Raw genomic sequence first — 26515 nt, 5'->3', positions numbered from 1 at the left:
GAAATTAATGCATTTATTAACATTTAAGTTACATTTAAGTAAATTGTATAGTTACTTTAAAATTAAAATATACACAAGTTCTAATGAATTTCCCTATAGAAAAGAGTCAAGGGTTTTAAAAATGGTAATAAAATAAATTATAAGTTTTACAACAAATAAATGCATACCAAATTTTAAAAAAATCGAAACAGTTTTCTAAAATCATTATTGGTATTTTTAATAAGCCACAGCACATCGGCCACAAAAGGCAAAATATGGCACTAACCAAATGCAATAAAATTAAAATTAAACAAGTTATTACACCTTTTTTTTATTTTATTAAGTTTAAAAAAATATTGAATAATAAAACACTTCCATACTTAAACCTGTTTTAAAAGTAAAACACTTCTGTGGAATCTCAGAAATTTGTTTCCATTATTTTACATCAACTTTTAACAATTAAATTCTGAATTTTCAGGTAGAGTAATAAGGATTAGGTGCAAGTTTTGAATAAAATAAAAACAAGAAAATTTACTTGTTAAAAGACAGTGTTAGCTTATTTCAAAAACAAGCCCAACATATAAAACACTTACATATTACAGATGAATTTTTATCTAAGTTGAAAGACTATCAGCTAACAGTAAAAGTATCTTTTCTAACAGCAAAAGTATATATATCTAACAATAGCTAAAGTATATATATAAAACAGTATATTAAAAAAAAAGTTTATGATAAATTGTAATCCACAAATAAATTCCCTAAAGTGAGTCCGAGAAATTCCTTTCTATGCAGTAAAATCTAAATTGACAATTTTATCCCTATACAAAAAGTTTTACTTTAAACAAAATACATTTTTGAAGAAAAGAAACCGAATAAAATGCTTTAGCATGAATATTAAGTGAATGGAACTTACCCAACCATTAGGAAGCCAGGATATAATGCAACTGATGCAAAATAGAAAACTGCAGAAAAAAATGCTTGCATTGTTGAAATTATGAGACCACGATGAATTACAAATTGACTGAGTGCAGCCGATCGTTTATAGCTAGAATAAAGAAAAATTTATAAAAGCTTTATACAGCAGACAGTTAATGCATTTTTTGAATTACATTTTGAAATATGCTGTAAATACTAAATTGTTACATTTAACTAAGTGAAAAATTTATACATGCACAACAAGACACTTTTTTTCCCTAAAAATATAAAGCAGTGTTGGGCAAATATCTGGATGCAATTTCCCGCCATCTTCAAGCTTTTATGAAAAATTTTCCACAATCAATTTGTTTATAATATTTCCTGAGAATGACAGAATATGAAAAACAGTATAAAATCAGTTACAAAAATTTAAATTAAACTTTTAGAGTACATGATTTAACAATAGTTCACATCTTTCGACACTTTCAAAAACACAAAAAAATAAATTTCGACACAAAAAAATAAAAATTAGAAGAAAAATTTAAAAATTTCACTTAAAAAATAATTAGGTTTGCATATTTATTCATTTATTATGTACCATAAATTATATAAACAATATAACCATAAATTAAGTTATCTTAGACAATTTTATTTATTTATTATTTTCATACATAATAGCATTTGTCACATACATATATTAAATTTTTTTCACTTAACCATTTTCTCATTTTTCATCTTTCACATTCATTAACATATAATACAGAAATACTCTTACTTACTAAATGGGCACAAGTCAAAGGATAACTTATTATACACAAAACTACCCAAATTATAAAAAAACTTCTCAGATTACAAGGAAAGAAAATATTTGCACATGACAGTACATTTTTCTTCGTAAATAATTAATAATCTATTATTAAATAACTATTTTCTTAGTAATTAATAATTTATAATTTAAAACTGCACTAGGAAAAAATTTCCTCTTTTCCTTAAGACAGTGTTTCCCAAAGTGTGGTACGCGTACAGTTTTGCAGGGGTGCCCAAGGGGTACGGGAACAGTTTTGCAGGGGTGCCTGTTCTTATGCAAAACATCTTGCAACAAACGAGTTTATAATTAGTGGTGTCAAGAATCAGTTGTGATTTTTAACTTGTGCAATTTTTTATGGTAAAGGTTTGTAATAAATTCTACTTATTTTGATTATTTTTATAAAATATAATTTTTATCCCTATAACTATTATCACAGCAAAAACAATATCATCTTCCTCACTGATGCAAATAAACTTATTAATAAAACTACATTAATTTTTTTATTAGTGGTACACAGCGTTACGAAAAATTCAGAAAGGGTACACAAAAGTCACAAGTTTGGGAAACACTGCCTTAAGACATTCGAATTTCATCGATTGAGAAATTAAATATTTTTCTGATTATTTCCAAATATTAGAAATAATCCAAATATTATAAATCTCTCACTTCTTTCAGAAATTAAGAACATTCCTAATTTTATCAGGCTTTCCAGAGAATTGCAATAAATTTTGTTTTTTCCAGGCTATTCATATTACTAGACATTGAAAAATAATGAATAATATATTAAAATAGCAAAGAAGATAAAGATATGTCTAATAACAAAAACTATAATGGAAAATAAAAATCATGTTGTACAAGCGAGATTAGATTACAATTGAATGCACAGTTCAATTTTGCAAAAGTTAGATGGAGATATACTGTACCAAACTCCAGTTAAAAAATAATTTACACTTCTAGAAATAAGTCTAACACATAAATTAAGAGGAGAAGAAAAGAAAGAAAATCAATAGAAAAGGTTAAAACAGTAACTTAGAATTATGGAATGCACACAAAACCCCTTTTCCATGACAAAAAAGATCAAGATAAAAACTATAGATACCAACATAGTAAATATGTATTATGCATTGCAATTGATATACATAAAAAAACTGAAAATTGTGAGCAGACGAAGCATTGTCATTGCACAGATAAATCACATGGAATGAAACAGTTTTTCCCATAGATTAAGATTTTTTTACATTTGCAAAAAATTGATAAAAGTAATAAAAAATTGTCTACCAGTCCCTTAGATCATACATTAGATGTAATAATTTGCAATTTTGACAACACTTTTTTATATTATACTACTATTGAGTATTGCCCTAAATAGTCTTATGAGTTTAATATTATTAATTAAAAAGAAAATAAAGTTTTTTTAAATTTTGAAGATACCATTAAAAAAAAATTTGACGATACAAAAGTCTAAGCATAATTTGAGCAAAAATTATCAAAATTTAACTGTGTTAATTCCTAAGAAATTAGAAAACATTTCAATAATACTTTAATGCTTCACAGCATGTGCTACTACAACCCCTTCCAGATCCCTCACTTCCAGTGCCAGATTACCCATTAGGCCAGACTAGGCTATGTCCTGGGACCCCCAATGATTAGGGCCCCCTTAAAATGGATGTTTTGAAAATAAATTTTAAAAAATTAAGAAAAATTATTTTTTTAATAAAAAAATCAATTTTAAATATATATTAATAAAATAAGATTTTTTTTTTTTTTACATAACGTTAATCATATTCATTTATTACTTATTTTTATTATTTGCTTTACTTTATCTAACAAAAGTAAAATTTAATTTATTATTTATTTTAATTTTAAATATGCTTTCTTAAATGAAAAAATAGATAAATACTTTTATATTTGAGTAAATAAAAAATATATGAGAAATTTTTTTTTTTATCTAAGGGCCCCAAACATTTTAATGGCCTAGGGATCCGCGTACACTAAATCCTGCACTGCTCATTTCCTTCCCTTAAAGGTGCACTACAGGAGACCAGTAATAATGTGGTGTATGAGAAAGAAAGAATGAAAATTGTGATAACAACTTCAAATGAAAGTTTCAATATTTATAAGTAAACTAAGAAAACTAATCCACAACTGACTAACCTATAACGCCCATGAACCAAAATTAACTGAGCAATATAATGAAATTGAGTAACAGAGAAATCTGCAGCTAAAGAGGCCTGTTTTCCTTCTTTGCCAACGATACCGATACCAACATCTGCTGCTTGAATCATACTGACATCATTACCGCCATCCCCTAATAAGATATTCAAAATGAATTTCTTGCATAATATAGTGACACAATATATTAAATTTGTAATAAAATGAAGATATATTACCGACTGCAGCAGTTCTTTTACCGGTTTCATTTTGTATGAGTCGCACAACTTCAGCTTTTTGAGTGGGAGAACAGCGACAACAAACAACTGCTGGACATTGGCAAGCTAGCTCCATGAATTCTTTAGGATAAAATTTTAAGCACATCTACAGGAAATATTTACATTTAATAAAACTTGAAAAAAAAATTCCTCACACAAAAAAAATTGCCTTCTTTACTCAATATACTTACTAAATTCAATCATTTCAGAATTAAAATGCATTTATGAAAAAAAGTTTGGATTCGTTGAAGGGAAATTTTTTTAGAAATATTATGTTAAAATATTTTTGGGAATGAGATTGATTTCTAAAGGGAATTCATTTCCCTTATTACCAAAAATTAATTTGGTTTTTTAAAAGTGGTTGGAATTCTTTCCTCAGTGAAGAATTGGCCATGAACTTACCAGTCAAACTACAGGTTTTTGGTCAGTAATGCCTTAATATTTTAGCTATCTGTTTTTTCATTGACTATAAATTTTTAGATAAAACACATGTAATTGTAGCTGATATTGAATATTTCAAAATTATTGTATGATTGAATATATATTGCTTTAATTATTAATACAAAATTATGTGACTTTAATCATTGAGATTTGCTGCTATGCAATTTTCAATTTTTTTCCTTTTTTTTTAATTTTGCTATTTGCAGCACTAATTGTCAAAATAAGTTAGAACAAAAAACAGAAAATTTTGAGTACAACAAATTTCTGTGCAGAACATTTTTTTTACAATAACCATTTTCTGATATAATTTTTTGGAAAACGAAATGCCCTTTTAGGCAGCTTGTACTTTTTAGTGCCTTTGGATCAGCTTAATACTTCAGAATTTATTTACTTTAGAACTATTATTTTACTTTAGAATTTATTTATTTATTTATTACATTAAAGTCTTATTAAAACATTCAATCTCATTTCTCATTTAATTTCGCAAAAAGAAAAAAAACATTACTTATAGTAAAAATGATATTAAAGATTGATATACTGACAAGACAAATACTTAACATCTTAAAATATATTAACTAAAATAAAAACTATACTTACTTCTAGACTGTCACCTTTTATGATCAAAACAGAATCATTTTTCCTCCTGAATGCATTTAACTCCAGGTGAGCCTCACCACGAGAAGTCACACTTTGAAAAATATGCATATCTTGAGTTCGGGAGACTAATAAGGAAGACTTTGCAATACTTGTCGCAGTTTCTAATTTATCACCTGTAAGCATCCAGATCTGTAATTGGGAAGAAAAACAATAAGAAGCAAATACAAATTTAAAAGCACAAGCGATCAGCTAGGTGGATAAAAGCTCCAAGTTGCACATTAGTTACACGTATCATCATAATTTTGTTTCAGACAGCACCGTATTTTTGGTGCAGTTTTATAGTACTTCACTTGTCACAGCATCAACTATAGACATACTTCGTAATTAATTTTGAAAATTAGAGAAGATAAATGATCTAGTTTCCTGAGTCGAATGCAGTAAGTTCAGGGATGGAACAGCAGCATAACCATTAGGGAACAGAAAAAAGGAATTTTGGAGCAAGTAAATTTGGTTTTTAGATCAAATAATGGTTACAATTGGAGCAGCATAAAGCTTGCAAAATTACTGTTTTGAGCCCATAAAACAAAAACAAAATTTTTTAAATAAATAAATAAAAAAAGGAAAAGCATTTAATTTCATTGTAATTCCATGTTGGTTTATGATCATACTTATTTCTCCTAACTCCAATATTTTAAATATGTGTCACATGAATTTCGTATGTTTAAACTATTATACGTCTAATATATTATAACATGATAAGCGAATTCCGTATTTTAGTCATCTATTGACATTCTCAATTTTATGAGGGAGAGTGTCTGATTAATTTGTTTCCCAAATTAGTGTTAAAAAAAATCAGAAAATTTTTTTTAATTACTTTCAGTTTCGACGCAATGAAACTGAACTTTGCACTTATATTCTGTGCCAAACTAGGCCAAATTTATGATTTTTGTTCAATGAATATATTTTGCTCAATGACTATATGTTATTGGAGTTTTAGAGCAGTTTGGTAAAATTTTGAGGAAAATCATTATTTTATAGTAACTTGAAGCAGACATTTTTGTTTTGGAGCACTTTGGAGAAGTTTGCACAGCTGTACCAACACTGCAAGTTGTACATTTGCCCCCTATTTTGTCCGCTTTTATTTGATTATTTAAATTGGTCATTTTGGGGGAAACAGAGAAAAACTTAGTTAAAAGAAAATTTTAAGTAAACAAAAAATATCTTATACATTTTTTTTCAACACTCACTGATATAATAACTATTGACAGCTTACTTTAATTCCAGCATTTTTAAGTAACTCAAGAGTTGGTCGAACATTATCTTGCAGTTTATCCTCAACACCGGTCAGACAAAGTAACTCCATATCTCTCTCTAAACTTTCAATGACGGCAGAAACCTTGGCATTTCTGTCATGAATACTGACTCTGGCTTGATTCAAGCGAGCCTTTAAAAAAAAATCAAACTATTTTCACAAAGAAAAAAAAACTTCTTTTAATTTTTCATTAAAAAATAGTTAAGAGTGACAAAATGATACAGACACTAGAAATTTTTCAGCCTCAAATATAAAAGGAACACTACTAAAATTTAAATTGCTTAAAAAAAAATCAAAAAATAAAATACAAAAATATTTTAAATTTTGTCTCCTAAATATATAATCATTAAAAAAAGTTTCATAAAGATTTTAGAAAATGTTGCATCTAATGTTAATAAAAAACACAAAGAAAATAAATTTTTATAAATGCAATACATTACAGCCTTAAAAGCTCAAGTGTTTACTAATTTTATTAAATTTTCCAAAAACTTGTTGTAAGTATATTTAATTATTTTTTCAAATAGTAGTTCGATATTTCAATAATAAAATACAAAATAAAAAAAATTATTATTAATTAACAATTTCCTAAATGCATTCACTGCTCAGAGTTGGACATGAACATTACGTTCTATTGGAAGATTTACCGCAAACCTGTTAAAACATATACAGAAAAGTTAATTTGCATAGTTTTTTCAAACATTTTTCTGGATCTAGAGATTCACTCAAATCAGTCTTAATCAGTTTTGTCATAAGTAAAATACTTTTTTTAATGAAATCTCGTAAACAAAAGCATCTTTTTTCAAAAACTTGCTTAAATACTTTTATTCCAAGAATGACAACAAATTTTCAAAATTTTAATTACAATCATTTCCAAATTTTAATAACAATCATTTCAAAATTAACAAATTTATTACATACTTCAAAATCAGAATACTGATCTTCAGTTAAAACTTTCTTAGCAACCACAAGTGTCCTCAACCCTTCTCGAGCCATATTTCCACACTAGAAAAACATAAAATTTAAATCAAAATGTAAAAAAAGACAAAAATTTAAGAAGGTACGATAAAATCTGTAGGACATACTCAACTTATATAAGCAATAAGTTTTTAAACTAAGACAATCTTACATTTTAATATTTACTGATATATTTCCAAAACAAATTGTAACTAATTGACCATTCCAAAAATTCTATTTCTACCAAAAGTCATGATGTATTTAAAAAAAAAAAAAAATAAATAAATAATTTATGTTTAGATAATTTCTTAAAATCTTCACCAGTTAACTCATTATGAATTTTTTTAAGCAGTTTTTCATCTTTACCTCTCACATTGAAATAATACACAAAATCCAATTCTTTTTTATCCAATTTGTAAAATCTTTTGAGGATAATGAGAAAAAAAATTTTAATTCCTACAAGTTTTTTTTTTCTCCCATTTCATTATAACAAGATTCAGTGATATGTATGCATCAGAATAATGTAACTACACACCAGAATTAGTTTCAAAAAAATTATGTGTGGTATGTTTCTGCAAATAATTTTTTTTTTCCTGAAAGAAATCCTAAAAGTGAACATGTAAAACAGAGATACCTGTAATTATTTTAACAAAATTATTAAATTTATTAAAAGAGGTTTTTTTTCATTATTCAGACATTAACCCTTTTAGTCCCACCAGGACATATATTTCCTGCAGACAAAAACACCATTGGGACATATGTGAATAGTCTGAAAAAACCAGGTGGAACCCCCCAATTGTCCTAATAGTTGATTTTATTTTGGCAGAATACTGTTATTTTTACCTTTCTTGATCTATTGAAGTTATAATATGTCCTTTTATTGAAAAAAAAAATGGTCTTGAAAGGGTTCATTCTTCTTCAAATATTAAAATAAATTTTATTTACAATTAATCAAAATTGAACAATGCTAGCAGAAATGCATTTATATGAAAAATTAGAAATTGATTTCACTTAATAATAAGTATTATTTTTAAGTTTAAAAATATATTAAAATATTAGATTAAATTTAATATAACACTCTCGCTGTGTGTTCCTTTTTTAAAAAAACTCATTGAATAATTGACAGCAAATAAGAAAATACACGAAACTTTAAATTTTTTTTCTGCAATAAAATATAACAGATGAGATCGATTGTAATTACAAAGTCGATAAAATCCATTTCTCATACAAATCAAATAAATTTTCTTTATTTTCAAATGAAAATTTTGTAAAATTTTAAAGACATTAACTGAAAATTAGTATACAAAGACAGGGTGCATAGCCAAATTATTCAACAAAAAATAGCACCTTTTAAGCACTTTTCAAGCACTCAGAAAATATTTTTAAGCACTTAAAAAATATCATAATTAGGCAGGGTTGGAAAGTTTTTGACAATCGATTAAAAATTTATTAATAAATTGTTTTATCTTATTTTAACTGTCAGGTCAAAAAAAAAAAATAATAAACCTTTTGACATTGTTTTTGACAATTGTCAAAAATCATGAAATTTTGAATCATGTAAAACGAATGGCGTTTTCATATGCTACGGACAGACTATAAGCCGAAATAGATTGGAGTTGAATTAATTATGAAAACGTTGAATAGAACAATGCGAACTGTATCTTTCTGCATAATTTGAAGCGAAAATCAACTAAGCAAACGAAAAATCTCATTTTGAAAAAGGGAAAATTAAGCACTTTTTAAAAATACCCAATGAAAAAAGCACCTTTAAGGGCTTTTAAAAAATGAAAATCGAAAATAAGCACTTTTAAGCACTTTCTAAAAACGCTACACACCCTGAAAGAAAAAGAAAATTATAAAATATGAACAAAAAATAATAAAACTACAAATAATATTACCTCCTCATCTAACCAATCATTGTACTGAACAATCGATGACATCACAACATCTGCACCTTTCATAAAAAATATAATTTCTCCTGTACTTTCCTCCTGATAAAACAAAACAGTGAATCATTATTAAATTGAAAGGATAGAAAACAAAGCTTAATTGCAAGAAAAAAGTGAAATTACTTTAACTATTATCCCCATTCTTTTTGTCTCTGAAGTAAAAGGAAATATCTGCAGAATGGAATAATCCAATATTTGGTTATGAGGTGATCTTAATTGCATTTTCTGAAGATTCCGTTGAATTAATGTCAACCCCACACTCTCAGTCCAAGTCACCAAGGCAACCTATAATATTTGAAAATACTAAGTAATCAGTGTTCAAAAATAAGATTTGAAAAGAAAAAAATTAATTAACAATCTTTTTCAAATTCTTACAGGTAAAAAATAAAAAAAAATATCTCTCTCAAAATGGAAATCATTAGCAATGAAATTTGTATTGTGGAGTACCAGGGGTCTAACCAAACATTTTGTAAAAGGTCCAGATTTTGTGAAATTGTGAAAAAATTACTCACATTCTTTCAACCAGGATCCTACCTTTATAAATTTGTGCAAATAGGTCCGGTTATAGCAAAAAACCTTTTCAAGGAGTTCTTAAATTGTAAATAGATACAAGATTATGCTAAGCACTGTAAAATTATAATTCAAAAAATTAAATTTTCAAAAATAAACAACAATTGCTGCTTCTAAATTAGAGATGCAACATACAAATATTTGGTATTTAGCCTATACTGCTGAATGCAGAATATTCATTTCATACGAATAATGGAAGAAGCATCTGCCAAAGGCCCTGGGAAGGGTTTATTCAATTAACAAAACTATAATGAAGATAAACAAATTTGTGAAGGGTAGAGGTAATTAAAAATAAAAATCATTTTGTGAAGGGTCCGTTTTCATGAAAAGATATTTTGTGAATATTTTGTACAGACCTAAATTTCTTCTTAACAGACCCCCCGAGTACTAAATACATAGTTTACACTTGAATTTTAAAAAAAAATAACAAAGTATATTTTTCTTCCAATGATACAAGTGTTCTATGTAGAACATACATGTCATATTTTTATAATCCAACTACTGTTCTTTTAAAATATTTGAGCCAATATTCTCATGTTTTCTTCTTTCTTAGAAGCTTTGCATTAATTTTTGCTTAAAAAATAAAGTCCAGAACAAATAAGTATTTTGAAGAAAAAAAAACTTGCCTGATAATACATTCTCGCAATTATATATGGTGCATAAATGGATCATAGTGTGAGGATTTCTGCAACTGGGATAATATGAAATAAATGATATTCAAAATAGCAAATCTAATGCTACGATAAGCTCACTAAAAAATGATCTAGTGAGTTTTAAGCTTCTTCTTTTTCGCAGAATCATTATTACCTATTTGAAGTAAGGGATAACGCATATTTTGTCATTTAATATTCTAAAACAAATCTCATATTTTAAAAGCAGGTTGGCCTACAATGAAAATAATATGGGATCAGTGCAGGGCTACACAGATGAATTTTTAAACAAAAGAGGGAGAGAGAGAGAGAATTTGTTTTTAAGAAATCTTGTGTAACGGACTATGTTTTTCAGATGTAGTTCTTCAGCATTCCTTGGTGCAACATTCTGCAGCAAAGGAGGGTAAGCAAATCCATCCATCATTTGGAATTTGGAGCAATCATACTCAAACCTGAAAAACAGCTTCAGCATTGCTTTAGGGGCAATGAAGGATATTTTGGGTAAGTCAATAGGCATTTCACAGTAATACATACAACAAATATACATTTGCCTCATCCTTTCAAATAGTACCTAGAGAATTGCCTTTTCATTCACTAAGCCGTTCTGCAATATTGTTTCCAATAAACAAACTGCAGTAAAAGTAAAATCACTTTTTAGCAAAAAGAATTGTTCAGACTTTTTACCTATAACATAAAAGTAAATAATTTTGCAAAATAAAAGAATTTATGCATACCTCATCAGGACTAGATGCTTGGTAAACAAATGATTGTTTTGATTGCTGATCAGCTTCTGTATCACAATCTTTATTCTCCCCTGAGGTATCAATACTGACAGTGTCTTCATCATAGACAGGCGTAACATTATGACATAAAGCAAGAGCTCTTGCAGCTTCTTGAACTCTGGTGACAATAGTTGTTCTCATTTTAGGTGTTTGTCTGGTAGGAGTGGTACTGCTCGAAGAACTCTCTGATGATGTTGGTAGATAAGCTGTTTTTAAATGAGCTATAACCTAAAATAGATTGGCACTTAATAGGGTATAAAGTAACAAAAGAAATTTTTTTTCAAAAAAAAATAATAACAATGCATTGAAACTGATAACCAAATTGAGTTTTAACGTATTTTATTTTATACTTTATAACTGTCGTTAAACAGCCGACCCAATTTTTGGGTTTACGACTACTAATGCTCAACTCCGTAGCCTTATAATTTTGAGCCCAATCCAGAAGACAAGGGAACTCCTGGATCAAGTAGTGGATAATTTGCCTTTGTGGAGAGCTTTTTGATGGAACTAACCCGCATTTGCTTTACATGGAGAGGAAGACCATGAGAGCCTTCCACTGTTAGCCTGAAGGCGAAGGGACTCTAACCCATGATCCGTCTACCACTGAGGATATACGTCAGCACTAAGGTCGGTGCAAGTCGGATGCAGATTCGTATCGACCAGCCATTGTTGGACTCGAACCCAGTTCACCTCATTGGAAGGTGAACGCTCCACCTTCTGAGCCATCGCGGCTCAGTTATAACAAATTCTACTTTTTTAATTTTTATTTTTAAAAAAAACATACAAAGAAAAGTTTAGATGAGTTTGTAAATATATCTGCATCAAATATATGGCAGAAAAACTTTAACTTATAAGTTCCAAGAAATCTGAAATGTGCAAGCCTCCACTATGACAAGTACTAGTGGGTTCCAAAGCCAGTATTGTTTTCAAGGGTGCACTAGATTACATATTAAAAGTAACTACTTTAGCACTTGCTGATACTTTTACTACAATTCATTAAAAAAAATCTAATATAAAATCTACTGAAATGGCAAAAAAGTGTCTCCATTTTAAATAAGTGTTTAGGTAATAACAGTATTATCATTAAGTGTAACATTAAGTGTATCATTAAGTTAACAGTATTATCATAGTTAAGGCCAGAATCTGGTGATATGGAGATTTCAGTTTACAATGACAACTTATATAAACATAATTTTATCAAGCATAAATTAGTATTTATTGGTATAGCATATTAAGCTTCATTCTCTAAGTATTAATTATTTTAGATACTAAAAAGTAAAATACATACATTTCTTAAAGCTAAATCAGTCATTATTTTAAATTAATGCTCCTCAATGTCAAAAAAATATAATTTAGAAATTAAATTAATTAAAAGTCTTAATTAACAGAGAAAAATCATACTTCATTGAAAGAATCTTGTCCATAAGCTACAGTTCCCAAATGCAACTTCTTAAAAACCTGTAAAAATAAATATGTATAGAATAAATATAAGTCTACTTGTAATATGAAAAATTCCTTTTAAACTTTTGTGAAAATAAAACTATTCCTGAACAACTTCTCTGCTTTTTTATACAAAAATTACATAAAAAAAGTGTTTTGCTTCCTTTAATTACAAATTTTGGATGAAAATGCAGTCTACTTTTTCGAATTTTAAAACAAAAAAGAACATAAGAAATTCATAACTCATCCTACATTTAATTAACTGTTATTAAAACATAATATATTAATAACAATAATGAATCCTATTTATTCATGACAATTATTCATTACATTAAATACAATAAGAAATTCTAAACTTTTTTAGCATTTTTCAAATATGTTAGTAATTTTAAAATATTTTCTTGATATTTAATTTAAAATATTAAAGTCAAACATATGAAAAATTTAAGACAAGATTATGAAATTATGTAAAATACCTCACTATATCAAGAAAGATTAATCACAAAATAATGGTTAACATAACATTGTAAAGTAATACACAGAAAATTTAGAATAGGAAAAAATTCATTAATGTTCGATTTAATTCAAGGGATACAGGAAGACAGAAGATGAGAAATGGCCACTAACAAGGGAGAATCATGATTTTTTTAAATTAGAAATGTAACTTCAATAGAAAAACAGTTAATAAAAAAATAAAAAAACTGAATTAATAATAGAATTCCTGAAAATTCAGATGTAATAATAATTTGCTACACATAAATACATTTCAATACATTTTGTAATACATTTGTTAACATAAATAACTTGTAATTTTTTTTTTAACATTTCTTTATTATTTATTTTAAAATTCAACAATTTAAATAAAAAGACAGTTTAAATAAAAATGCTTTAAACAATGAAAATTTTTCTAATTTATATGCAAACCAATGAAAAGCAGTAGAATTAAGTATTACATTGTGTATTATAGCTAGAAATACTGTGAAATAATGGGAACTTAATATCAGTCAACAACTTTTAAATTAATGAGCAGATATAACTTTGAAATTGTTGAAAAATGCCTGTTTGTTTCACTATACATTTCTCTTCAAAAAAAAAAAAATCTGAAAACTGTAAGACAAAAATTTGAATGGTGCAGCCATTTGACGTGCTGAGTGGGTTCTCATAGGTTAAGAATCTGTGTGGCTAGGCAAATGATAATTTAACTCCTGACACGGTTATTTAATCCAGATATGCCAATAACACAACTATGCACAGCAACAAAAAAAAAACTAATACAAAAAATTTAAGGAGAAATAATCATACTGTGGATTGGAAAGGACCTGGAAACTAAAAAAAGAATGAAAACTTATATAAAAAATTAATTTGAAGAGAACTTTAAATTACTGACTGGAACCAAAAGTTATTAGTTGTATTCAATGGTGCAAAAGTCTTAAAATTAAGTTAGGACACTTCAAGAGCTGCAGCATCAATAAAGAAACAAAATTTATTAAATAATTACAAATAACCAGAGCCATGCTTGTATATTTCTAATTATTTAATCTAGATTGGTGATCCTTTGCATCATTTAACAACCAATTAACAAATCCGAACAAGTAACTTACCATCTCATTTTTAGTTAAAGTCCCAGTTTTATCAGAAAGTAAAAAACATAATCTTCCCAATTCTTCAGGGATAGTTGTACTCCTCACCACTGTACCAGGAATTTCTTTGTCTTTCTGAATCATCCAAGAATAAACCATTTTACCCATATCCAAGTTCACACGTAAACTGAAAATAAAATTATCAATTGGAAAACTTACTTTCTCTTTTCAGAAAATGTTGACAAGATCTTAAAAATGCTCCTAGTCAAGAAATATTATAATAAAAAAATATATACTTTTAACATGTAATCACTATAAAAAAATTAAATTTTTACTGTCTAGACCTTATGTTTAAGCTGTCATAATAGCTGTTCCGTAAAGAAAATAAAAAGAATTCTATTGAAAAACCAATTAAATTTCTTTTGATCAGATGTTCAAAATTTAAATTTAAAAATCTTTTACAAAATTTTAAGGAAATAAAATTAAACAAATCAAAATTTACTCATTTTCAAGGATATCAGAGAAAAGTATAAAATTTATACAAGAATAAATAGAAAAAATTATCAGTTTTCCAGTCCACATAATGAATAACATTTTTAGATAAAACAGAAAAACAGAGATAATAACAACTTTAAATTACTTTAAGAACGAACGTGAATTTTGATTATTACTGAATTTGTTATTTAAAATTTTACTTAATTAAAATTTTATTTAATTAATTTTGTGTACTGGATTTGTTATTTAAAATTTTTAGCATTGTAAAACTCGTTTAAAAAACTAAATTTGAAACTGATTGATTAAACTTTACATTTGAGCTGCCAACAGCAACATTTTATTCTGAAAACAGTAATAAAAGATATGAAAAACTTAATAAAATATAAAAATGTTACAGCAAATTACTTTTTCAATTGCAGTATAAAACCAATTTGAAAAATTTTAAATTGAGTCAAATAATAGAAATTGTATTAAATTTATTATTTATTTTAGTTTAATAACTTAATCTATAATTTTAAATTGCTAAAAATAACTATGCAATTCAATTAAAATTGAACTTAAATGAATACAAATACAGCTACAGTCAAAAGTACATTAAATAATTAAAAGTACATTAAATACATTAATTATTGCCATTTAAAGTTGAAGACTATCCTTATATTTAATGCTGACTGTATCAACAACTTTCGAGTAAATTGACGTAAAACTTTTCTTTTTTTCAAATATTGACGAGAGTTGAGACATTTTACCAAAATTTACTAAAATTGGTGGCTTAATACTGAACATTTAATAATATGCGAACTTTAACTAAAAAGAAAATAAATATAAAAATGGTACATTAAATAATAACAAACAATGATTAATTATAAATTTGATTTCAAAAGTACGTTTTAAATGTTGAGAAATTTTATAATGAATATAGCTATAGTCAAACTTCCAATGATGATAGGAATACATATATTCAAATTTGCAACAAAAAATTTTTTTTAATTAACTTGCTCAATTTTACCTTGCTAATTTTACCGATAACTAGACTTTATTTTCTCCTTATAAAATATTAGATCAAAATAATTTTTTTTAAATTAATAACAAATAATTTTAAAAAATTAACCTAGAATAATACAAAAACGCTTGATGTAATTTATTACGTAATCAAAATATCTTCTTACAAAACATATTTTTAAAAAAATTAATTTTTAAAATAAAACAGCATATTATAGTTAGCTTACCTAATAGGAATGATGTAAGAGAATAGCAAAATGAATCTAAACAAATATCGATACCACAAGCCACCAAAACCCTGAAATAAAAGTTAGTTTAGAATATGCTAATTTGTAATAATGTTAATATTTATGATTTGTTCAATTAGTAACATTTTTTAATGATCTGTATACTACCAACTTAGCAAAAACAAAATCAGAATACATATTTGTAAACAAATGTTAAAAAATAAATCAATACTTCAAAGTTTTTTAATCATCTACATCATTTAATAGCAATTCATAAATTAAAATAAATATACAGTCAATCCACGATAACTCTATTTTTTATGAGGTCTCAATCTTTACATTTTCATGCTAATTCTGATTTATAATTTTTTGCTACTTTTTGAATGAACGTTTAAAAAAAATTACTCCATCTGTTGCAAGTGAACAAAACTAACCAGAACCATGGAGGTAGCCATTTTTCGTCCCGTCATTAATAATCTATGCACAATAAAAATCCACCAGTCAGAACAAGTTAATTCAAAGTGAGAGAAAAAGTGAAAAGAGATATGTAGAATTCACCTGAATACTTTTGATACTAATATCAGGGTGGCCACTCAAATCAGGTTTCAAATTTCCCTGATTTTTCCAGGTTTTCCAGTAAAATTCTTAAAATTTCCAGGTCAGCGTGTTTTTTTTCCTGCTAAAGTGTAGTATAGGTATAAGAAAAGTGTTAATATTAGTGTATCAGTCAATATAATAGTGTAGTATTTCATTTAAAATTTATTTTTTTAAAATGTCATCTTGAATAGATATGGAGGAAACAATATGTTTAGCTTGCAGAAAATAACGCTTTTAATGAATAAAATTTTTTTTAAGTGTTAAATAGTTTTTGCACAAAATGTACCAAATAGCAATGATCCAAAACAACCTTGGAAACCAACTGTTTAATATGTTTTTATTAAGCAAAAGAAAATAATTCCAGGTGATTAGAAACCAAACATCAATATAGAGCCATTTTATACTGTATATTATACAAACAGTGCTCTTTATAAAATTCATTGAAATAATTTTCTTGAAACCAATATCATAAGTCAAATGTTTAAATAATGCTGTTTGTTTCAAATTAGCACTATTATTTTAAGACATGTTCAGTATTTGTAAAGGAAAAATTGTCAATTTCTTGTTGCATATGCTATAGAAAAAAAAATAGATAAAATTCTTTAACTTTTGTTCTTTTTCTTTTCCTTTTCCTTTTCTTAATGGAAATTAGAATATATTAATAATTGCAATCTAACATGGTTTCCTAGTTTACATGAGCTAATTGGTTTTGTTTTTACATTTCTGGGCAAATCCATGGTGTCGGAAAAAAATGAACATTAATTTCTTAGAAAAAATATCTTATAAAACAAGTTTATAATCAAATTTTTACGTATATATTTAGTATATCATAACCTAACGAAAAACAGTTTGTTTTATAAAAACTGATTACTATAAGTTCGAATTAATATGATTAAATTGTTGTTGTCAATTGTGAATCGCGCGAAAGCAAAAAATGATAACTAATTTACAAATTGTCTAAACTCAGTGAATTTGTTTGTAATTTATCTGCAAAATTGACTGAATTTTGAATCTGACATTTGAATAAAAAATTCTATGCAGTTGTTTGGGAAATATGATGCATAATTAATTTGAAATTTTTCACTTCAGTGTCAGATGTAAATTTCTCAAATTGGATAGCAATTTAAGTTAATGATAACCATTATAATGACTGAAAATTACTTTAATTATAATCTTAATGCTACAAATATTATTTTTTACTTAAATAGCTTCTTTAAATTTAAATTGTCTTCCATTTCCTGTTAGAATGGTCAGATTAATGTGTTTTATAACAATCTCCATCTTATAAAAGTTTATAAAAGTTTTAACTATGCAACGTATATTAACAACAATGTAATAAATTAACATCAATGTAATATATTAACAATATAAATAAAACTCATATTTAAGCAATATTTTTTTAAATTTAATCATTTTGAAAATTGTAGAATAAAAAACTTTTTTTTTTTAAATATGGTAAAAAATGTTGAAAAAAATCACTATTTTTATATACAATAAAAAAATACATTGAAAAAAAAATAGTCACTGTACATTAAAAGGAAAAAAAAAAACAATTTTTTACTATCTTATTAGCCTATAACAAATTTTTCTGGAAAAAATTGATTTTTCTGAGCACAGGAAAAATGATAATAATAGCTTTATTTATTGCCCGCATAAAATTAAATAATCTTTTTATAGCAGATAATATTTATCGATATGCCTTTTACTTCTATTTAGTGGCATAGCTAACAGTGAACAAGAAAGAGTATATGTCCGGTTGTAGCGTAACAGATGGGCCAAATTTTTGGAAAAAATTTAACATGAATTCTTGAATAAATTTGTATCTCTTTTTAATACCCCCTCTCCAGTTTCATTGACCAATTACAGGCCCAATAAATAACTAATAATTTTTATCCCATTTACCTAAAAATTGAGTAGGATGTTAGTTATTGTTGTATTGCAAGTAGGTTTAATATTTTTTTTCCCAAAATTAAGATAAGAATAAATAAAAACAAATAAGATGAAAATAAATAAAAACAAATGTAATGAAAAGAAAAGTAGTAGTGTCAGACTGAGTGGTGTGTAAAAATAATTATTAGTTTAAAATAAAAATATTTATTATTACCAAAATCTTGGTTTAAACAGAAAAAATAATTTGATTATATTAAATCCTAGTGCTACAGTACAATTAATTATGCATTTTGGCATTGCACGTAAAACATCAAAAGGGTATCTTGAGAATTTTTTGTAGTAAATCAAAATGAAAAATTTTTCTACATATTTGTGCAAGACAACCTGTTTTGTTGTAGTTTACTTTAATTATTATTCCTTCCATTTTCTATTATTAGTGTGAATTCTTTCAAAAAAAAAACTGTACTTTGTTACAGATTCCCTTACCGCGGTTGAAAATTTCAAATGATGTTGCCCTTCATTTAACAGCCTATGACTTATTGAAAACTGATATTTATAGATTAAAAATCATTATTTCCAAATCTTCAATTTTTTTTCTTTGGAAATGATACCTAGTTTACGTAATATTAAGTTTAAAATTTTGGTCATCTGGTTGCTCAACTTGAAACCTGTCCCTGTACAGTGCAGAACAAAAAAACAAAGTTTTTTTTTTCCTTCTTTCTAATAAACAAATATAAATTTTAAAAAATTCCATTCTAAGCTTATATATCATTCAACACGTTTTCCATACATTTCTAGGTTTTTGTCAGCTTTTTAGGGTAAAAGGAGAAACAATTTCAGAAACATCAAAATAAAAGTTCTCATGAAATCCAGAAAATCAGCATCAATGCAACAATTGTAACAATTTTGCTATTAGCAATTGGTTGGTTTTGCTGAGAAAAAATAATTCATTGGACAAAAGCTTTCAGAAAAAGAGTGCAATATAAAATCTCTAAATCATATCCAATTATTTTTTGGAGAATTTTATAAAGTTAAAAATACTAAAGCATTTTGAATAATTTTGTTAAAGAAAAAAATACCCTCGAAGCGTCGCAACAAACTTCAACAATTAATGAATTCAGCCAACAGACTAAAAGAAGATTTAAAAAATAAAAAAAACCTACTGTTAAAAACAGAAGCAAATATTCTTTCTTCCACAGTTTTGCCTTTCTTAAACTGTCCCATAATCTTTAAAGAGGTCGAAGATTTCTCCATTCATTTCCCAACATAAAAGAGTTTGAAACGGCATTTTAGTTTAGCAGGGTAATAATGAAGAGAATTTTAATGCAAGAAAAGTATTGCTGAGCTGATATTTCAACTTTTTTACGATAAATTTACGTCTAAATAAAAGTGGATATAAGGGATGGTAAAATAATTTAACTTAAAAGAAAAATTCCAGCTTATCTTTGAAATTCCCTGATTTTTCCAGGTTTTTATCTAAATTTTCCTGACTTTTACAGGTTTTTTCCAGTATAAAAAAATTTCCTGATAATTCCAGGTTTTCAAGGTTTTCCAGGTGGATGGCCACCCTGTAATATATTCACTTAAACACAATGTGAAATAAAAATATTTAAAGAAAAAAACTTAATATCAGTGAAATATCTAAATAAATAATTACAATTTTCAATTTGTAGTATTTTGAGTTCCGGAACTTCAGAAGCTTTGAATGAATGTGAAACAATGAAAAATACATACACGGTTTGTAAACGGTTTAACACAAAAGTAGTGCAACTTACTTTTAAAGCCATCATCACTAAAGCCAGTCCAATAACTGCTGCAAATAAAACTTTTGTTTGCTGGTTTAGCTCAAGATCAGTTAGCCCAACCTTTAAAAAAAAAACATAAAATAATCAACAAAAGTAATATATAAAATTATACATCTAAACCAGTAGTCACCAAATTTATGAAACCTCTGAGTTACCATACTGTTTTTAAACCTACTATAATCTACCAACCAAAAGAACTAAAAACTTTTTTTAAAAATCTTACATTTATTACGCATAAATTTACATTTCTAGTATGAAATCAAATATAATTAAACCCAGTTTTAAGCTGCGATTGAAAATTCATTAGAAAAAGTCAAAAATCAGAAAAAATCTTAACCAAAATGCTAATATGCCACACGGCTTAAGAGTAGGATTTTGTTTACCATTCTAGAAGCCTTGATGCATTTGCTTTGTATATAAACTTTAAAATTTCATTAAACAAGATTATTTGCATGTATAAAACTATAAATTTCATATTTTTTTCTAGCTGATTTCATTAATTATTTGTAGTTCAGAATTGCCATTGTTTATTTATTTTGTTTGGGAAGTACTTTTCCTTGCATACATAGGTAGAATCTAATCATAAGAATTTTAAAAAAAATGTGTGTCTCAATTCTCATGATTTTTTTCGTGAAATTTTTTTTCTTTAAAGAATTTTATCAAATAGCTAAAATGTCTTGTTTCATCTCAGTATTTTAAATAGTTTTATAGCATTTTGCTACAAATGCATAGCGGAAACCCAGAATTAAACTGCATATTGAACTAAAATTGAGTTGCACATAAGAAAAATTGAAGTGCAGTTATTAATCAAAAAGAACTATAATAGATTATTTTTATCAGGCTCAATAACTTCAATGCGAAAGATGGAACTCTTTTTTTTTTTTTGTCATCAACAAGTTTAGCTCAGAGGAAAAACCGATGAGAGTCTAACCAGAGTACCTAACTGGATCTACCAGAAATATCCTTGAGAAGCATTAACAACCCCCAATCAACAGTTTGGCAATCACTGATCTAAAGAGTAATGAATTTACAGGATGTGTAGCCAAAGTATTCAACAAAAAATAAGCACCTTTTAAGCACTCAAAAATTATTGTTAAGCACTTTAAAAAAATATCATAATTAGGCAGGGTTGGAAAGTTTTTGACAATTGACGGTTTTATCTTGTTTTTACAGTCATGTCAAAAAAAATTTGGCATTGTTTTTGACAATTGTCAAAAATCATGAAATTTTGAATCAGGTAAAACGAGTGACATTTTCATTCGCTACGGACTGACAATACACCGAAATAGATTGGGGTTGAATTACTTGTGAAAACGCTGAATAGAACAATGTAAACTGTGTGTCTTTTCGCATAATTCGTAACCAAAATCAACATGGTAAAGGAAAAATCTCATTTTGAAAAAGGGAAAATTAAGCACTTTTTAAAACATCCAATGAAAAAAGCACCTTTAATGACGTTTAAAATACAAAAATCAAAAATAAGCACCTTTAAGCACTTTTTAAAAACGCTATGCACCTGATTTAACAATATATACAAAAATTAACAAACAAAAAAATCACACCTTGCTTCGAGGTTCAGAGTTATTCATTACACTTCTAGTTTCAGAACCTGTATAAATGACAATGCCAATGGCAGTGCCAGATGCCACAACAGTGTTGGCCCATAAAGTATTTTCAATTCCCAGAGATACTTCTGCCCCTTCACCATCATTCTAGTAAAAAACATTAAAAATCAAACACATTTAATAAGCATTAATAAACACACACAATACAAAAACATTTAGAATGGACATTCAATTTACCCTTGTAAATTTTCCAACAAAAGTATGGATATCCTTTTTGGGCTCTTCAGCATAAATGGATGCATCCATATGAAATAGTTCCTAAACAAGATTTCAATGTGACATATGTAAAATGTGTGACATAATATAATAATGAATCACCAAGAATAAAACATTTAAAATACAACTCACCAAGAATCATCAGTATATAACTTTCATAAATAATAGTTACTCTAAACACTATATTAACAAAAAGGAAATAAAAGCATCTAAAAATTGTAATTTGTATGTAATTTTTTTAAATAAATTTGCAGTATACATTGTGAGTTGGTTAAACAAAATAACCTTAGTAAAATTCCCAAATACATACTCATTTTATTTATTTTGAGAAATAAAAATTACTTGGTTTTTAGAATTGTAATGATCAACAATGTCAAATGTGTCAATCAAGTGACGTTGCTAATCAAAATTCATATGTTTTGTTTACATTTGGGGCTATTGTTAAAACTTGTTTGGATGAACGCATGGTCAGCCACAAGGGAGCAGGTTTATCAAATGCTGTGTCATACTGCATATTTTTATGTTATAATTTGAGATTTGCATACAGTTTTTTATTCAAACTAAATATCACTAATGTTAAGATTTTTTTTCTTTTTTCGTTAAAGTGGAATTAGCTAAATCAGTAAAAAGTATAATGGATAATACAATTAAAATAACTTGTCCAGAAACAGTGTTGCCAGAAATAATGTATAAAAGCTATGATTACTTCTAATAATAAAGCATATTCAAGTGTATTTGTAAAAATAGCTATAATGATTATTAATGTACCATGTCTTAATGTACCAATTATTAATGTACCATGTCTTAATGTACCAATTATTAAAAATACCATGCATGCAGGAACTCTCTGATCCTATTGGAAAAAAAAATATTGGCTAACATTTTCCAATAATAATATTACTGGTCAGAAAATATAATAAAATTAAACAGAATAATTAGAAACAGGATAATCAAAAGAAAATTTTTTTTAATTAAACTTAATTAGCCCGAAATTTCAAGTTCTTAATTTAAAACTTCGCAGAAACTTTCTCTTAAATTACATTAAAAAATTGACATTAAAAAATAGAAATTAATAAATAAAAGACTTATATAGGAAATAATTTTACAAATGAATTTCACAAATCATACAGAACAAAAACAAAGCTAAATTTAGCCATTTTACAATGTCAACTATAAATTGGCTCATATAAAAGAAAGTAATTAATTTTTATAAATAATGAAACAAAAAGGATATATTGAAAGTGGCAGTTATTTGTAAAATAATCTACAAACCCAGCAAGGGGAAAAAATAGCTTTGAAAAGAAACTGTGTATAAAATAGATTAAAAAGTGTTCTTATTAAAGCATTTTTATGGTATTGTAGTTACATAAGGCATATTTTTTAATCAAATAATCATAACTTATTGAAAGATCTATTTTACTACATTTACAGCTAACAAAAAAACAACTGAAAATTAAATAATTTTAGAAAATTACGTTTAATTACCTCTGGTGATGACAGCCTCTGAGTAGTTGTGACAGCAAGTCTCAATTTCCAGTCTGTTTCTCCGTCTAACTGATCTGATCTTATAAAACAAGCTCCATTTTTCTCAGTAGTTGATAAAAATACCATGTCTGCAGGTACCCTCTGATCCTATTGAAAAAAATATATTGGCTAAAATTTTCCAATAATTATATAATTACTGGTCAGAAAATATGATAAAATTAAACAGATTAATTAGAAACAGGATAATCAAAAATAATTTTTTTTTAAAAACTTAACTTAATTAGCTCAAAATTTCAAGTTCTCAATTTAAAACTTACAGAAACTTTCTTTTAAATTAAAAATACTGTACAATTTTAACATAACTAGTATATGGCTTTCAATGCTTAGCTCGGCACTTTCATAGAGTGAACCTGACTTAACTATAGAACTGTTTCATGTATAATTTTATTTTATAATCGTCGTTAAACTGCCGACTCAATTTTATGGGTTTACGACAACTAATGTTCTTTTTGATGGAGCTAACCCGCATTTGCATTACATGGAGAGGAAGACCACGAGAACCTCCCACGGTTAGCCTGATGGCAAGGGGACTCGAAACCATGATCCGTCCACCACTGAGGATATTTCCCGTCAGCACTGTGGTCGGTGCAAGACGGGTGCGGAATTCGTATCGACTGGGATTCGAACCCGATTTGCCACTTTGGAAGGCGAACGCTCTATCCCCTGAGCCATCGCGGCTCTGTTTCACGTATTAGAATAAATTGACCTTCTTCAAACCTTCATGAGTGAAAATAGTTAAATTCGCACAGAAAGAAAACATCTAAAAACTTTTGAATGCCAATAACAGTAAAATCATTAAACAGACATTTTTTTAAACCCAGTTTATGGGCACAATTGCACTCTAAGCAAAAAAATAATAATAAATAAAACAAAAAAGAGAGAAATCAGTTCACTGTAAAGTCAAATTTAAAAACAATATTTACATACAATTTAAACACAATGGGGGCAAAAAAATAAATTTATCAGGATACTTACTTTATCTACAATAATGAGGTCTGAAACTTTAATATTCGCACTTGGAACTTGCACAACCCCACGAGATGTTAACTTGCGGTATTTCCGATAATTAACTTCTCGATCTCTACAGTACCGACGAAAGTCATCAATAGCTTCTCTTATTAATGTGACTGAGAGCACAAAACCCTAGAGTTAAAAAGTAAATTAAATGAGAATTCTTTTCAAAAAATTCATAAAAAATAATAAGGCTTATTTTTTTCCTCTTTTTACTCATAATTTCCTACTTTTTCTTAAAAAAAATTTCATAAAAGAAATATTCATTTAAGAAATATTGCATCTCCTTCACAATGATTTTTCATTTTAAAAAAGCTTAGTTTACAAATTATTTCCTGGAAAAACAGAGCCTAAATTTTCAATTATAAAAATTCTGCAAGTTGTGAGAATGTTAAATAGCGTTGTAAGGACTTATTTATTGTTTAAATTAATATAAAGCTGTCACGAAAACAGGACACTGGTTGTATCAGATTTAATGCTAATTTAAAAACAAGAGCTTTTACAAAAGTTTGGATAGATCATTTGATTAGCTTTCTGCTTATGAAATCAAATCCAAAATTTATGCAAATATGAAGAATGCAGAGCGGCCAACTTTTGAAACTAGCTATCTGTAATCAGAAGCACAATATAAAAATTGAGATTAGTGCACTTCAAGGTGTATTAACTACTTAATTCTACATAGATATATACTTAATATTATGCATGAATTTGGTATTAAATAAAAAAGGTAATACTTAAAAGTATCTTTTAAACAATCAACATTTCTTATTTAACAATTGTTGCAAACAACAAAATTTCATAACTCTTCTTAGTTAAAGAAAAAACTTTTTTTTTTAACGGTTATGAAAATCCTCAAAAACTGCAATTTTTATTACTAGTAGGACCATAAGACTAATCTTGACAATAAAATTGCAACAATTGCGGATAAATCATAACAGTTGGCACCTCTGGAAAACAATATTTTTTAGAAACACTCAAAATTTAAAGTTAGTACATAAAAACATACAAATAATTTTAAAATTAAAATCAAATAAAACAATATTGAGAATAATGACAAATTTTAATTAAATAAACACATAAAAATATGAAAGAAATAATGACAAATAATAAATTACAAAAAAAAGAAAACATTTTTAAAAATGCTACTTACAAGTGGACCCCAATATGTGTACAAATATCCAATCCGTACTTCTGGAATAAATTGTGAAAGTGCCATAATCAAAAAGTATAAATTGAGGAAAAATTTAAACTGGTGAAACAGCACCTAGAATAAAAAATGTTCTTTTCAATTAAATAAAACCTCATAAAAATTTTAACAAAATGTCCTTAAAAAAATTTAACTAAAAAGCTATGTCCAGTTTCTCAGAGATAAAGTTTGAGAATAAAATAATTTAGTCACCATCCTATTACTTTTTAGAAAGAAACCATAAAAACAATGTCCTTTAGTAGGATAATACAAAATTTATTTGAAATAAAAAAGGCACTTACTAAAGGAATAAAAGTAATGATGTTGTACTTCTGATTTTTAATAATATTTGGAGGAAAACCATCATGGTTGCTTCTTCCTATGAACACAGTGCGTGGCTTGTGTTCTTTTTCACCGCACAGCTTAGGCATGACTTTCTGAAGTCTAAATAAAAAATAAAGAGAATTTTGCAATAAATAATCATTTTGAAAAAATTGATTTTGGAAAAAA

General features: G+C 26.8%; 1 protein-coding gene across 5 annotated transcripts in view; it reads right to left on the bottom strand.

Annotated features, from left to right (window-relative positions):
- The window catches only part of LOC107452514 (putative phospholipid-transporting ATPase IIB), a 40143-nt gene that overhangs the window by 8882 nt on the left and 4746 nt on the right, over window positions 1-26515 (bottom strand). For all 5 annotated transcript variants that reach the window (XM_071182320.2, XM_071182323.1, XM_016069001.4 and 2 more), the window contains exons 3-21: window positions 26308-26449; window positions 25970-26083; window positions 24784-24951; window positions 23749-23895; window positions 22225-22305; window positions 21985-22134; window positions 20393-20482; window positions 16131-16201; window positions 14428-14593; window positions 12788-12844; window positions 11339-11614; window positions 9508-9669; window positions 9334-9426; window positions 7400-7483; window positions 6443-6613; window positions 5170-5358; window positions 4093-4237; window positions 3857-4010; window positions 893-1024 (exon numbers count right to left, since the gene is read on the bottom strand). In XM_071182320.2, coding sequence (XP_071038421.1) covers window positions 893-1024; window positions 3857-4010; window positions 4093-4237; window positions 5170-5358; window positions 6443-6613; window positions 7400-7483; window positions 9334-9426; window positions 9508-9669; window positions 11339-11614; window positions 12788-12844; window positions 14428-14593; window positions 16131-16201; window positions 20393-20482; window positions 21985-22134; window positions 22225-22305; window positions 23749-23895; window positions 24784-24951; window positions 25970-26083; window positions 26308-26449 — 2592 coding nt within the window. The remainder of the gene's footprint in view (window positions 1-892; window positions 1025-3856; window positions 4011-4092; window positions 4238-5169; window positions 5359-6442; window positions 6614-7399; window positions 7484-9333; window positions 9427-9507; window positions 9670-11338; window positions 11615-12787; window positions 12845-14427; window positions 14594-16130; window positions 16202-20392; window positions 20483-21984; window positions 22135-22224; window positions 22306-23748; window positions 23896-24783; window positions 24952-25969; window positions 26084-26307; window positions 26450-26515) is intronic.

The sequence above is a fragment of the Parasteatoda tepidariorum genome, chromosome 4 (assembly GCF_982258835.1).
Source record: "Parasteatoda tepidariorum strain Cologne lab strain chromosome 4, Ptep-v5.0, whole genome shotgun sequence".
NCBI lineage: Eukaryota > Metazoa > Arthropoda > Arachnida > Araneae > Theridiidae > Parasteatoda > Parasteatoda tepidariorum.
This window is presented reverse-complemented; position numbering and strand designations above follow the sequence as displayed.